A 16,804-nucleotide genomic window follows, 5' to 3' on the forward strand; every position below is an offset into this window, starting at 1 on the left:
GCTCACATTCAAGAGCTTGTAAAGATAATAGTGGGGCCAGCATTTTGCCTTTTCCCAACTTTGTAACAGTGGCATTTGCTACTCTATAACTTAAAATCAAACTCCAGCATAAGTTCTGATTTTTAAACTGCGAGCCCAGTAACACCAAAATTGAGAAGTCTATCTCTTCCCAATTGGGAATTACACTTAAAATATGTAATAAGGTAATCCCAATGTTAACTTGTGGGAGAGATAGGCCGTGCAGTAGTGAAAAATTAAATTGGGAGACTTTCACTACCATGACATGTCAATCTTAAAAAGTACATGACCTACCTTTTAAATGTATTGCGTCCTGCCCTGTGGGCTATACAAGGCCTGCTATATGGTTGACTTATTTGTATAAAAAGGGAAGGCTTAGACATGGCAAGAGGTTTATCTTGCCATGTTGAAGTGACAGTGTAAACTGAACACACAGGCTCTGCAATGGTAGGTCTTAGACATGGTTAGAGTGCTACTAATGTGGGTGGCACACTGAGTGCTGCAAGCCCACTAGTAAAAGGAAAACATTATGGCAAGAATGCTGAACAGTGCAAACATTCAACCAGAGTCACAAAGATCTGGGTTTAAGCCATTGTTTTTTTGTTCACTACGCCATACCAGTTTGGGCCCAGCCATTTACAAATCAGTGTTAACCCTGCTCCTCATGGGAATAGTCCAGCCCTCACTGCCAAACCAGGTCCTTCTTGGACCTGAAACAAGCATCCTGGGACTGGTTTTGGGGTATCACCCCTCATCAACCAGGCTGGCTTGAATCCAGTGGCACAGTGAGCACAGGACCCACATTTGGGCATACCCTTCCCACTTAGGGCGACAAAAGCAAAAAGAACAAATGATGGACGGAATACTCAACAATGCAAACATTCACCCCCAGTCACAAAGATCTGGGTTCAATACATCGATTTTTTGCTCATCACGCTACCCCAGCTTAGACCCAGCAATATGCAAATCAGCCTTGACCCTGCTCCTCATGGAAAAAGTCCAGCCGGAATTGCCAAGGCCGTTCCTCACTGAATCAGAAACAAGTATCCTGGGAAAGGTTTTGGTATCACCCTTCATCAGCCAGGCTAGCTTGAATCCAGTGGTGTAGGAGCACTAGTGTTTAAATGACAAGGGAACCCAATTGTAATGGTCAGGGACCTTGGATAGTCGTACATTACAATTAACAATTACTTTGTAATTGTAACGCAGTGAGCACTAGTAGCATTTAATTACAGGCCCTGGGCAGAGGTAGTGCACTTTATGAAGGACATAAGTAAATTAAATATGCCAATTGAGTATGAGCCAATGTTACCATTTTAAGGGAGAGGGCACAAGCACTTCAGCACTGGTAAGCAGTGTTAAAGTGCACAGATTTCTGATACCAGCAAAAACGAAGTCAGAAAAATGTAGGGAGGCAAGCAAAAAGTTGAGGGAAGACCACCCTAGGCCTCTATTATCTGCCAAATGGCATTTGTTAATATAAAACAAACAAAATGACAGTTGTCCTCCATGCATGCGTGTATATGCGCAAATGTGGACAGGCATCTTGAAAAAAATAAAAAATAAAATTCTTTCGCCGATAGGGCAGTGGGCACAAAAAGTGGAAAAAAGCATGTAATGAAACAAAAGAGATGGGTGCCAGAAGACACTAGGCGGATTTGGGGGAGAGAGGGTATGGGGAGCAGTGAGAGAGAGGAAAAGGAAATAGTCCCTCCCAGGTACTGAAAATGAAGGTCTGATAGGAGAAGTGGAAGGATACATCATTCAAAGAGAGCATTGTAAGGCCAAAATGCTCCTGAGTAGGACAAACACAAGCATAGGGAGTATATACATTTTTGGAATGTGAGATAGAAAACAAAGACAAGCACTTATATGCAAGCAAATAACCCTAAGCACACCATACACATATGTTGCATATTGAAAATAGGGACTGCTAGCCAAGACAAAATAAAACACTAAATCAGAGATTCCCCACTTTGTAATATTATTCAAAGAGTCCTTTGAACGATAATTCTCAATGAAGCCACCAAGTCGTTGTGCATAGGTCAAAGTGTTTTTCCGTTTTTTTCTTTTATTAGTACCTCTTTTACAAGACAAACAGCCAACGCGTTTCGTCCTAGAAAACAGGACTTTTTCAGGGCAATTCAAAAAAACGCAGAGAATTGGAAGTAATAAGACCTGGCCAAATTGTATGTTGCAGAAGGGGGTGGTATTTAGACCCATGCGTTCCACTCATTCATTTGCGTCAATACGTGATCCAATCAGAGCGATGGATGAGGAATGGTAAAATCTCCTTACACGTTCCTATAGTTGCTTAATAATGTTCTCAGTGGGATTCTGGGTGGCAGGAGGACGCGAACTACGATGTCGCATCTGAATATATGCCAGCGGGGATATTGGACATACCCCTGATATGGACTAAGGAGTAATAATTGTTGTGAAACTATTTTTGTTGTGGCTATCATACCACTTTGTCCACGAATCCCGCTGAGAAAATTATTAAGCAACATACAATTTGGCCAGTTCTTACTACTTCCAATTCTCTGCGTTTTTTCGAATTGCCCTGAAGAAGTCCTGTTTTCCAGGACGAAACACATTGGCTGTTTGTCTTGTAAATAAAGAACGGGAAAAAAACGTTGACCAATGCACAACGACTTGATGGCTTCATTGAGAATTATCATTCAAAGGACTCTTTGAATATTATTACAAAGTGGTGCATCTCTGATTTAGTGTTTTATTTTGTGGCCCCTGGCAATGGGGGAGTGCTCTTGGACAGAGGGCACGTTTGGAGATCTGCACACAAGAATTTAAATTTGCATCTGTGTAACTTCGATTGGTGATTGTATTGGATTGGAGCCTAATTGGTTGCTCCTTTGGCCCACTGTCCATTTTTTGGTGTTTCTTGCTAGCCAAGACCTCAAAAGGGCAAAGATTAAAGAGAAAGAAATAGGATACAGGGAGATGAGGAGGAATGTATTCCAGAGCAAAATTCATGTTTTCTTAAGTATACATGGGTAGGTACAACCTTTTCACTTAAATTCTGCTACTTCTCAATGAATTAGGTTTTGAACCACATGGTAAATTATTTGAGCGGCTTGAACCTATAATAGATTCCTAGAAAACAGAATGGCCTATGAGCTTGAGTATGGGTGGCTTCAGGCCTAAATTAGTAGATTACTGTAGATGTGACGTGGTATTTTATATTTGTCTAAAAGGAAAATTACTCTGGCCCACATTCACGGTAAGATGTTGCTTTAACTGGAGATATTCCATGAAGAGCAATCAAGTGTGATTCAAAGTTAGTCATCTGCACATATTAGCTTTGAAATTCCTGCACCCCAATACAATGGTAAGCATGTTAACATTATGGTTGCTAATAAATGGTGAATGGAGGGGAGGAGAGAAACAGCTTACATTATTGGAAACAGAAGAGAAGGGCGTTGGTGTGGAATTAATCCACAATAAGAACACTTCAATAGAAGAGGTACATATTTTCTAAAAGTATCAAAAGGTGGAGGACTTTGGGGTATCATGCATGTTTGATCTTATGAATGGGAACTACGATTTCACTAGGTGCATACTTTTGAAGAACAAACAAGTGAAATATTGCAGATAAGCCTGGTTCAATAAACAAATTCTCACTACAAGTTCATGCAATATTTTGCAAGCTTCTCTCCCAATTTGGGCTGCGGGTGGTCATTAGGGAGGATAGGTGTTTTTTTTTCTCTATGGCACATGGATGCAAATCACAGGAAATATTCATGAACATCACCGGATATGCATCCACACACAATGGGCCAAAAAGGAGAACTACAGGTAGTTGCCAGTTTGCAGCAGACAGATTGGAAATTTTGGAAATGTAAGGTGGGATACACGTGAAATACATTTGTTTCTGTGGTACACCTATTGAACAATTTTGGGTGCTTAATTTTTCATTTTAGCTCAATTGTGCTCAACAGGATAACCTATATTTGCAGATTTTGCTCACTGTGCCTTTCTACCAATTTTACACCCAATCCTAGTTACTGGCTAGCAGAAAGTGAGCATATGGGGTTGAATCCTTGAAACATGGAAAACTCACAGAACCACAGAAATACAAACTTGCCATTAAGGTTTGATTCATTAGCATATAGTACAAATATTTGTGAAAAAATGTGAACTGGGCTGAGCTCTGAAGATGATTTATTTCAATAAAATGACCCTGGTACAATACACTTACGGGGCCAGCTTATGCATCCAGATCTTGCCCCCTTTAAATCGTTCTCTTCTCAACATTCCAATGGGCTGTGACCTACTGATCCACAATGGTGATTATGTATGCCCAAACTGTGAGCAACACTTCCTTCCTCCAACATAGACAAGAGTTAACAGCTAATTGCACAGTGCCTTTAATAATCCTATAAAGCGCTCCATGGTGCCATTTCCAGCAAGGTGATAAACAGATGAGGTTTTTTGTACAATGCCATTGCAAAAAAAACATGACCACATTTGTGATAAACTGAGACCCTTATCACTGATAACAATTTTCGATAAACCCTCCTTCAGAAACACGCCATCAAGAAACTGCTGCAGCATCTGCCTTAGAAACAAAATCAATTGCTGGCCATTTAGAGAAATGGTTAAACACACCACAATGACATATTTCAAATCTTCTTTCTCAAGAATAGGTCCTGTATATCAAGGCCAATTCTTTCCCAAGCCATGTTGGGACTACTTATGGGACACAAAATTGGCCTTAGGGTTACTTGTGTCTTGTCTGAATCCTTACAACTAGCACACTCTCTTAATTTCCTTTCAATTGCTAAATCTGTTCCAGGCCACCAATACAAAAATGTCATCCTTCCTTCCTTCGGTCATAGTAATACCTAAATGGCCTTCATGACAAATATTCAAAATCTTCCCTTTGACCCATTCTGGTGGAATTGCTCTACCATTTATAGTGGTCTTGCCTTCTACTTCTGAAATCTCATTCCTAACTTCAAGTTCCTTAAATCTGTCCCAAGAGCTAATTTTTCAGGCTATACTTGACTAATCCTGATTCTCACCTCTTTTATTAAGGAATCCTTGTCTTGAGCTTCTGACCACTCCTCAGTAGAAATATGCTCATCATTCACCTTAGCCACACACAATTTCACATTCATTCATAGGTGCCTGTTTCAAAGGCATTGCAATACCAAAGGGGATGATGGACGGAGCATTTGAGCAAATCAAACACTCACCCCCAGTCAACTGATCTGGGTTTAATCCATCATCATTCTTTAGCTCTGCCATGCCATGTCTTCCCTGGACTGGAAACAAGCATCCTGGGACTGGTTTCGGGTTCATAACCCTCATCAGCCAGGCTATTTTGAATCCAGTGGCAAAGTGAGCAAGGGACCCAGGTCCAGGCATACCCTGCCAACTTAGGGCGAACAAAGCGATACCAAAGGGGATGATGGACGGAGCATTTGAGCAAATCAAACACTCACACCCAGTCAACTGATCTGGGTGTAATCCATCATCATTCTTTAGCTCAATCCACCACCCCAGTTCAAACATGGCCATGTGCAAATCAGTCTGACCCTGTGCCTCATGGGAACAGTCCAGCGCCAAACTGCAAAGCCTTGTCTTCCCTGGACCGGAAACAAGCATCCTGGGACCGGTTTTGGGTTCATAACCCTCATCAGCCAGGCTAGCTTGAATCCAGTGGCAAAGTGAGCAAGGGTCCCACGTCTGGGCATACCCTGCGAACTTAGGGCGAACAAAGCAATACCAAAGGGGATGATGGACAGAGCACTTGAGCAAATCAAACACTCACCTCCAGTCAACTGATCTGGGTTTAATCCATCATCATTCTTTAGCTCACTACACCGCCCCAGTTCAGACATGGCCATGTGTAAATCAGTCTGACCCTGTGCCTCATGGGAACAATCCCGTGCCGAACTACCAAGCCATGTCTTCCCTGGACCGGAAACAAGCATCCTGGGACCGGTTTCGGGTTCATAACTCTCATCGGCCAGTCTAGCTTGAATCCAGTGGCAAAGTGAGCAAGGGACCCACGTCTGGGCCTACCCTGCCAACTTAGGGCGAACAAAGCGATACCAAAGGGGATGATGGACGGAGCATTTGAGCAAATCAAACACTCACCCCCAGTCAACTGATCTGGGTTTAACCCATCATCATTCTTTAGATCTCTCCACCACCCCAGTTCAGACATGGCCATGTGCAAATCAGTCTGACCCTGTGCCTCATGGGAACAGTCCAGTGCCGAACTGCCAAGCCATGTCTTCCCTAGACCAGAAACAAGCATCCTGGGACCGGTTTCGGGTTCATAACCCTCATCAGCCAGGCTATCTTGAATCCAGTGTCAAAGTGAGCAAGGGACCCACGTCTGGGCATACCCTGCCTGTTAGACCTGTCAGCCTTTTGGGTGGTCCCTCCTTATTTTTCTCCCCTTTTTGCCTTCTATTTTTGTGTCCACCGTAATTTTTGGGTGTTGACCATAGGTCTCTGGGCGCCTCATTATTACCAATTAACAATGTGGCGCAGGTGCTCCTCTAAAATGGAGGGAGAGTAGGTGAAACACAAAATGGTGGCCTGTCCAGATCACCTCATAGCCTGGGGCCATAGGGTTGCACTGAGGGGTACCAGAACCTTCTAGTCCACTCTGGGCTCTCCTCGCCCAGGCTATAAAAGGTGGAATGTTGGGCGGCCATTTTGTGGGGGCATTGTGTGAGGAGTAAGGTCAGTCAGGAGCTGAGGCTTTGGGAAGGAAAGGTTGGTGCATTGAGGAGGGAATTGACTGTCTTCGGGCCTTCTACCCTTTTCTAATGACGTCCCCTCCTGTCTGATGACCTAGCCCTGACTTTATCCTTGACCCCGAGGCAAAGTTCTCCCTTTTGGTACCCCCCCTGGGAAGAGAACCCTGGTTCAGACCGGTGAGCCAAGTTGGAGGGTGGAGGCATCTACCACAAACAGGGGTACCCAAGTCCATTGACCTAATTCTCCTCACCTTGGTTGCTGTCCTAAAATCACGAAGGAACTGCCCCTTTCAGGCTATTCCCCCCAAGCCCGCTGCGGAGTTGATTTCACAAGAGGTTTGTTACACAAGAAAACGGACCCTGGGCAGCATAGCACTTTTCGCGCTTTCCTTCACTCACCGCTTCTGACCTGAAGTCCGCTGCGGAGAGGGAGTGTGCAGCCTGAGTTTCCCCACGCTCTGAAGCGGTCGGATTTAGCGTGAGGTAGAAGAGCTGCTTCTTCGTGAGTTGCCCAGCAACAGAGGCCCAGCGGAGCCCCGCCCGGCGTGTAAACAGGAGGCGAGGCGCCGGATGGTGAGGGGCAGGCTGGGAAGAGGTCGGGCCAGAACAGAGCTCTTCCCCGTGTGGAAAGCGGTGAATGCGAGGGTCCTGGGAGCAAGCGAAACGCTAGAATCGACCCCCCCCCCTCTTCTTTCTTCCCCTTCTTCCGGAAGGACTGCGGTGTGAGAGCAGTCACCGGAGTTCTACAAACAGCGGAGCGGTTCGTTCGAGTAAACTACAAGATCCGGTTTATTCAACAGACTTGCTATTGATAAAGTAAGCCGGGACCTTCTTAGGTGGAGGGAGGAGACTCAGCTACCGAAACCTTTGTTGGGAGGTATCCTCGGACAGAATAGCTTCAAGGGGGACATGGAAACAGTGGGGGGCTTGCTGATTAAAGAAACCCAGCCCAGTTCCGACACGTTTTCCCCACCAATAGGAGTGCATAATTGAAAAAGTTAATAACAAGGAGTGTGCTGATTATTTACAGCCATCTTACACAGAGTTAAGCCAGTAACTGATGGGGAATGAGTACTGCTTCAAGGGGAAATGAATACTTCCATTGTCAAGCCGGTTGACTCTAGAGAATGATCCTGACTTCTTGAGATGTTTGTAGAACACATTCAATGCTTCTATGATAATTTTGCTTGACTCACCTTTGACATTCTAGGCAAACGACTGTATGATTCTGCTTAGAAGTGTAAGTACTGCAGAGCTGCTTCTAGAACGTGTATTTCACTCGTTGTAATTTCAATATGTCCATAATGGTAATGTAACTCCCTCACCTTTTTGCTCAAGATTATTGCTGATAGGCAAAGTCTGCAAATGAAATTAGTTTCTATGCTATACTTTTGAAATTTACAAAAACATGCGATTTAATAGTGATTTTTAAAGTGCAGATTTAACCAATTGTGTGGTAACTAAAAGAAATAGTTACAAGGAAACATTTTGTCATTTTTGTGTGGAGGTACGCTGGAGTACTGAGAGAGTGTGACGCAAGTACAGCACAAAAGCCTTGGAGTTAAGTCTTTCCCTCTTGTGCCAAGCTACCCTAGTCGGACCAGTGACCCCGGGTCCAACACTGCCAACTTAGGGCGAACAAAGCGATACCAAAAGGGATGATGGACGGAGCATTTGAGCAAATCAAACACTCACCCCCAGTCAACTGATCTGGGTTTAATCCATCATCATTCTTTAGCTCCCTCCACCACCCCAGTTCAGACATGGCCATATGCAAATAAGTCTGACCCTGTGCCTCATGGAAACAGTCCAGCGCCGAAACCGGCCCTAGGATGCTTGTTTCCAGTCTAGGGAGGACCTGGCTTGGCAGTTGGGCTGGACTGTTCCCATGGGGCACAGGGTCAAGACTGATTTGCATATGGCTGGGTTCAAACTGGAATGGCATGGTGAGCAAAAAAAACAATGGATTTAGGCCCAGGTCTCTGTACTGGGGTCAATGTACGACATTGTTCTGCATTCTGTCCATCAACTGTTGTTTTTGCATTTGTCACCCCGAGTGGGACCGGTATGCTCAGACGTGAGTCCGTGCTCTCCATGCCACTGGAATCAAGCTATCCTGGCTGATGAGGACTTAATGCCCGAAACCGGTCCTATGATGCTTGTTTCCAGTCCAGAGAGGACCTGGCTTGGCAGTTCGATCTTGACTGTTCCCATGGGGCACAGGGTCAAGACTGATTTGCATATGGCTGGGTTCAAACTGGAATGGCATGGTGTGCAAAAAAACTATGGATTTAGGCCCAGATCTCTGTATTGGGGTCAATGTATGACATTGTTCTGCATTCTGTCCATCAACTGTTGTTTTTGCATGTTTCAAAGGCATTGGCATACTCCTCTAAAAAAATCTGCCGCTCTGTTTTTTTCACCAGGTACATATTGCACTTTATAGTTATTGTCCAGCAATTTTATAGACAAGTGCGCTTAACTGGGAGAAGCATTGCTCAATCCTTTTGTAATAAGGATTTTCGGCAAGGTTTATGATCACTTATTAATGTAACAGGCAAACCTCAAATACATTTTTTAAAGTATTCCAGTCGCCAAACACACGAAAAAGCTTAATGCTCTATTACAGCATGTTTCTCCTCAGTTGGAGATAGAGAACGTGAGGAGAAGTTGACAACATTTCCCTTTCCTTATCGGCTGTCCAATTGGGAAAGATCTGCTCCTATACCTTTTCCACTTGCATCTGTGGTAACTATGCTTCTAAGTTTTTGGTCAAATCGACACATGTGAGGAGCCTGACAAATATCTATTTTTTCCTGTAATGCATTCTGACACTCACTCATCCATTCAAACTTTTTCAAGAGTTGTCTAATGTGATAAGTTATACTCAAAAAAGTCTTCACAAATTTTGAGTAAAATTCCACAACACCTAAATACATCCTTACATCATTCTTACTCTTCAGAGGAGAAGCATTCGCTATAGCATTCAACATTTCTGTTTTAGGTTTTATTCCTTCTTTGCTTATCACATAGCCCAAGTATGTTACCTCTTTCTTTGAAAACTTGCATTTCCCATATTCTGCAGTAAGAGCTTTTTCATTTAGAATGCTCACAACTTGCTCACGTTTCTGATCATGATCCTTCTTGGTTTTCCCCATCAACAGTATGTCATCTTGAAAGAAAATTACAAACTCCACCCCCTTGCGCAATTAGTACATTATCCTTTGGAACATAGCCGCTGCCAACACGAGTCCAAAAAGTACCCTGGCAAATTGGAAACCCCCAAAAGGTGTTAGAAAAGCAGTAAGTCTCCTACTTGAGGGGTATAGTGGGACCTGGGTGTAGGAAGGAGTAAGGTTGATAGTTGTGAATAATTAGTTGATTTTAGGTAGAGGAAAGTGGCCAACCAAAATATTCCCATTCAAATCCCTTAGGTATACACATTTTCCGTTCTTCCCATTAGCATGTCTTGCCACCACAAGTGGTATGACGCAAGCAGAGGACCCTATTGTGTCAATGATTTTATGAGACTGTAGTTTCTGCAATACCTTAAGGACTTCATCCCTGATGGTCGTGGGTACCTGTTTTGCATTGTGAACATATGCCCCAGCATCTTCTTTCAGCACAATTGTATGTTGGAACCTTTGCAATTTGCAATATCTCCCTGAAAATACTGCTTTTCTATTATTTGTTCCTTGTCTCATGGCACCAACACAAGCTCAGAGCTAGTGGAATCATTATTATATCCAAGTCACCCTGATCAGTCCAACTCGAAACAGATGGGCCTTCCTTGAATATATACAATTTACACTCAGTCTGTCCCTCCTTGAAATCAAATAGTAATTTCCTGAATCCTATAATGCCAATGGTTTAAATGGTGAAACTTTTGGGTGCAATACCTGACACCTCTGGATGCTCGCCAATTCACTTGAAAAAAATTCTTCCCATATTTTTCTACTAATGTTCGTATGGGGGACCCGGAGTCTGCAGCAATGGACATTTTCACCCCAATAAGTGTCATCTCACATATAGGTTTCCTCCTTAATTCTCCTAATTCACTGCCATCTACGATCAATATACATATTCTTCTAACATTCATCCATTTTATTGGATTCTGCATCTAAATTTGAGTCAAAAATCCTGTCCAAGAACTTGACTGTATTGTCTTTTCTTTTGCAACACACTTTTTATAAATGACCTATCGTGCCACAACCAGAAAACATTTTATGCCCAGCAGGGCATTTCTTGTAAATTGCAAAGTGGCGTTTGTAACCACATCTGCAACACACAGTCGATGAGGCATTTTTCTTAGAATATGTCTGCAGTACATTTCCAGACCTCTGGCTTCTTTCATTGTCTGTGTTAAAAAAAAAAATCCAATTTTAACCTTAGCAACAGTTTTTTTGTCTTCCTTCTCCATTTCTTTAATCAACACAGGCTTATCGAATCTACCCACTAGTTCAGCTCTTTTACCATATCAATAACATCTTGGAGATATGACTCTCCTTTTTCCCACAAATTCTCATTTATGGTTGAATTAGAGGCATACATCACCATTTGATCACAAATTTCTATATTGATTCATCTTTGCCTTGTTTCCAGTGGTGAAACGTATAGAATCCTACGTAGACTGTGGTGCAAAGTAACAATACAGGTCCTCCAGTACATTTGTAAAAACATCACCCTGTCCAGGTTGTCAGACTTTTTTCCCAATCTTGTTATATATTTTTAGAGTGACTGGTCCCAAACAATGTAACAACATTTTTTTCTTTTTCTCAGGAGCAAAGTCATCATCCTCATCCAGAGTGGATATGTAGTTTAAAAAGAATTCCCGCCATACTCCCCATTTTATATACGGTTCACCAGAAGCTGGAATAAAAGCATGTGGTGGAGTAAGGTTTAAAGGTGAGGCCATAGTAACAAACTATAAATAAAACTATTCTTACCCAAAGTACTATTCTAATATTTGTCGGTACAATGCATGTACCTGCACTGCTGTGGTACAGCTATAACAAACTGAACATGCAACTTATATGATAGTAAAATATTTTTGCAGTCTCGAATTGTCGCATTCCCAAAACTCGTGCCGGAACAAAGGCGTCGTAAAGTTATCGATCTATGTGATAAACTTGAGTGCTAAACCTGAAGTATGAAATGGCTAGTTGCTGAAGTACAAGTTGTGAATAGCTCTGTGTAGAGCACAGTTAGTAAATTCAAGATGGCGACACATGATGTCAAAGTTTATATTGCATTGTGGCCACGCTGTCACATATTCTGTCAGCGCTGCTGAATGACGCTAGAAGCAGTGTGCACAGGATTGTTGTGCTTGTGGAGGAAGTGGTTCCACAAGCGCTCAGGAGGTGCGCTCAAGGAGGAAGCAGCTCGCAGGGCAGTGCACGTTAGAATGTTGGGCCAGTTTAAAAAAAGGCAGGCTCAACTTACAGTTTTTCAGCTCTTAAAATTGTTGAATTTTTAAAATTCAATCGGACGGGGAATTCCTCAGTTGTGCATACCCGGTAGGGCATAGGCGATGAAGTGTGGATTTGTTTTCCCAACTACTGTCACGATTCCCCTCACACTCTTTACAATGTTATGAATTCACTAATGCAGTTCTGCTGTAGTAAACTGTAGGAAGACTGTACAAGGGTCAGTCGAGCCAGTCCAATCGCCAATTTGTAAATATGTGGACTTGGTTGTGTTCTCAAAATGATTTCTTTCAATAAAATGACCCTGGAACAATTCAGGTACGGAGAGGCAGGAAATGCATACAGCTCTAGTCTCACTTAGATCCTTCTTGTCTCCACATTCTATTACTTACATCATTGTAAGAACCTCCAACTATGGAAGCACAAACGGCTTAACATGGAATGGTTAACATGTAATGCAATTGTAGTCACAACAATGTGCCCACAGAATCAAGGGAAAACCTTTGGCCAATCATCTGCAGATTTCCCAATAAGTAAAGTGGGGATAGGAGAGTTCTTTGATAAATTTAGCATTTCTTTTTTTTTTATTTAGTCTCTGTATGCTTGTTAGACAGGGATTAAGTATTCCAATGATGTACTAGCTGTAATCTCAATAAATTGTTTGATTGATACTTTCTTTTCAGAAATTGCTCTGACTAATAGGCAGAGCGTTGTGCTATAAAACAACATGAAACTGTGCCAAGCTATTTCTGAGCATACAAGGCTAATTTTTATTTTATTTTGCCTATAGGAACATATCATGCAACCCCATCCAGAAAATACAAGCAGACCACTTTGACCACGTTGTGAGACTTAAATCACTGTAAGTATCTTGTTCTCATCATTATGTCTTACCTTTTATTGCTGCATCCAGTCTGAGCTTTTCCTCATAAATATAGTTTCTTAGTTGTGCATGGAACATTTGGGGTGATTCATCAAGTGGGGACTGAGAAAAAGGGGGTCCCAAAATGATTTTCCCCATGCAAAGTCTTTGGGGATTTTGCAATTTTTAGACATGGCGTCAGGCCGGACCGCTTGAAAAATGTACACCAAATTTGGCAGAAAGCTAGCACTTTGTCCAGAAAGAGCTCTTTTTGTAATTTACTGTAAATCTTTTCAGTAGTTTTGGATTTAATAAAGAAATAAAACTTTGTATATTTAGGGACATGGATACTCCGCAGATCTGCAGGTACCTACCCACAGATCCAATTATATATTACTTTACATTAAAAAACATACAAATTCACTGAAAAAAAACAAATGTTACAGGGACGTTATAGTTAGGTTCACCTTTTACCCATACAAAACCACTGAAATTCAGCAGCTATAGTTATACTTATAGTTACTCGCGCCGTTAAGTAACTTTAAAAAGGGGGGTGGTGATGGACAGAGTATCTGAATTAAGCAGAACACTCCTACCCAGTCAAAAGATCAGGGCTTGATCCATCACCGTTTTTTAGCTCACTGCACCATCCCAGCTCAGAACCTGGCTACATGCAAATTAGTCTGACCCTGGCCCAGTGCATCATGGGAACAGGGCAGACCAAACTACCAAGCCAATTCTTTACTGGAAAGGAAACAAGCTTCTGGGGACCGGTTTCTGGCATTACAGCCGTCTTCGGCCCGGCTTGCTTGAATCCTGATGGTGCAGTGAGCAAGGGACTCACATCTGAGCATACCCTTCCACACTTGTGGTGGCCAAAACGATTCAAAAAGGGGGGTGGTGATGGACAGAGTATCTGAATTAAGCAGAACACTCCTACCCAGTCAAAAGATCAGGGCTTGATCCATCACCGTTTTTTAGCTCACTGCACCATCCCAGCTCAGAACCTGGCTACATGCAAATTAGTCTGACCCTGGCCCAGTTCATGTTTTCGCCATATGGGATGGTTCTAGGGAATCTGCTGCTCTGTTTGTAAATGATTTAAACAGCAATGAGATTAATTTGTAGTTTACAGCCAACATTAGCAGTCATTCCATTAAGTTTCTGGATACTGAGGTCTTTGTTAGAGATGGGCAAATTAACACTAAGCTGTTTATGTTATGTTATGTTAATTTTATTTGTATAGCGCATGGCTACCCCAGCAACGGGGCGTCCCAGCGCTTATGGACATGACAGGAGATGCAGCAGCGCGGCCGGTGAGAGTAAGTTAGATAGAGGAGAACAACCAGGTTTTGATCTGTTTTCTGAAGAGCATGTGGTTTAGGAAACCTACAGCGGGGAACTTGACTCTGCATGCAAGTAGTGCTCATCCGCAGCACCTCATCAACAGCATTCCATATGGTGAGATGCTGCGGATGAGACGTCTGCATAGCAGTGAGGAAGATCTCAAGACTGCCCAAAATGACTGTATGCAAAGATTCATGTCCAGAGGCTATTCCCGTAGAGTGATTGAATCAGCCATTAGCAAATCCATGATTAAAACCTACGAGTTGGAGAGGTAGAAGGATCAGACACAACTACTAAATCCCAGAAAGTGGAGTAAGATGGGGAAATGACATTCAGGATGGTACTCCAATACAGTAACCAACAGAGCCAAATTAAAACCATCATACATAAGAATTGGCCATTGGTTCTGGCTGATCCGGCCATCGGATCAGACCTACCAAACAGATTATCTATCACACATAGCCGAGGGCCATTCATGAGGGATCGTTTGGTGGACACCAACCCTGAAACCTTGAATTCAGCGAACTGGCTTAAAAACAGAAAGGTATTCTATCACTGCAAGACATGCAAAGCATCTCAACACGGCATAAACAATACAGAGTATAAGACTCCATTTAGCGATAGGAAAAGGACCATCAATAAACTGTTAACCTGCAAAACAGATCATGTGGTATACATTCTGACTTGCCCCTGCGATTTAATCTATGTAGGGAGCACCGAATTGGCAGCACACAAAATAATTCTTCAGCACCTTAGGGCCATCAGTAATCAAGATAATACATACCCAGTATCCTGACATTTTAAGGATAAGCACTCATCAAACAACAAGGATCTTACATTTTATGTAATTGATACAATTCCCCCAAGTAGAAGGGGGGAGATAGGGAGAGTGGGTTGAGGCTACTGGAGACTAGGTATATCCTAGAACTGAATTCTAAACAACTGAATGGCCTTAATGTTTCAGAGGATTTGTATACCTGCTTGTAAACCAGATCATTTCATTTTTTCTGACATTTGAGTTCCTCTCCTACCTTAGAATGAAACATGAGACTGCTTCCTTTTCTCCAGAATGATTTTAATATCTTATATACATCATTTGATATAAATATACAACAGGATAATGTTCATGGCACATGTAGATACGTTGGTATACTCAGTGCAAGGAGGACTATGACATGGGATTAGTATAATCAGGATTTTAGATTTGTGGTTTTAGCTATATTATTTCTATATTTATTAACTATATATGAATTTTATAGCAGTCACATATTAATAGGAAAAAGGGATTTTACTCTATTTATACCTAAATATATATTTTTGTATTTATAGGATGTTTTTTTATATATATGCGTTTTTGCACTATGCAAGTAATTAACCACCAATGGACTCAAATTGATTCAACTAATGTATTTATGTTAGTGGTTCATTGGGTACACTACCTCAATCTAACCCTGTCAATTTATAGAGATGGAGATCCACTCACATTGGATGTTATGTAACCTGTCAATTGGGGTCCTCTATGACATTTATCCTGAATTGTATCACTTCAAAACATGGACATTGGATTTATCTCCTTGATCTTACTACCTCACACGACTGTATTGTGGATTTGAGCCCAATACCATACGCACTGTCACTGTATATATCTTTTTAATACATCACTTTTCTTTAATATCACCTACATCAAGACATTTAGTTTGAGACACAGTGGACTATTACATTTTACAGTATGTAGCACAATTGCATTTGCTATGCGAAGATGTTATATTTAATGTATTTATACAGATATGATACACGTTTGTAATTGTCAATGTCATTTTAAATGCGATTATATTTATTCATGTATTTATACGAGGATTCTAATTGTAAATAGGTCTGTTACGAAACAATACCATTGTGACCGATAGTCTCTCCGCTATGTCTTTTGCACGTGAGCATTGATTATTAGCACTTGCACTTTAAAAGTAAAAAAAGTCTGTTGTACCGTGTCATGTGATCAAGGTTCACCCGAGCCGAAACGCGCCAGGACCAAGCAGGCAAATAAATATTCTTTTGGCACAATTCAAGTGGTCCGTCTCCGTCTCTAAGCGAGAAATGCTGTGGAAGGACGGAATTTTGTGATATATATATATATATATATATATATATATATTCACAGAAAAAACCATAGGTTATAGACCATATATAGTTAGGAATTAGCATTTACAAAACCTTGAAAATTCACTGAAAAAAACATAGGTTATAGACCATATATAGTTAGGAATTAGCATTTAGAAAACCTTATTTTACTCACACAAAACCATTGAAATTCCATATATAGTTAGTTGCACTAACTATATATCGCGCACCCGCAATCCACTGCTGATGATGTCACATATTACATCATTCATGACATGGTCAGTGACATCACT

The 16,804-nt window shown here is 41.8% G+C and overlaps 1 protein-coding gene across 1 annotated transcript in view; it reads left to right on the forward strand.

Moving 5' to 3' along the window:
• RXFP1 (relaxin family peptide receptor 1) overlaps window positions 1–16,804 on the forward strand; it is a 1,193,379-nt gene that overhangs the window by 1,031,897 nt on the left and 144,678 nt on the right. Inside the window, exon 13 of the mRNA XM_078677666.1 lies at window positions 12,975–13,046. Coding sequence (XP_078533792.1) covers window positions 12,975–13,046 — 72 coding nt within the window. The remainder of the gene's footprint in view (window positions 1–12,974; window positions 13,047–16,804) is intronic.

Source organism: Lissotriton helveticus, chromosome 2_1 (genome assembly GCF_964261635.1).
Source record: "Lissotriton helveticus chromosome 2_1, aLisHel1.1, whole genome shotgun sequence".
In the NCBI taxonomy this organism is placed as follows: domain Eukaryota; kingdom Metazoa; phylum Chordata; class Amphibia; order Caudata; family Salamandridae; genus Lissotriton; species Lissotriton helveticus.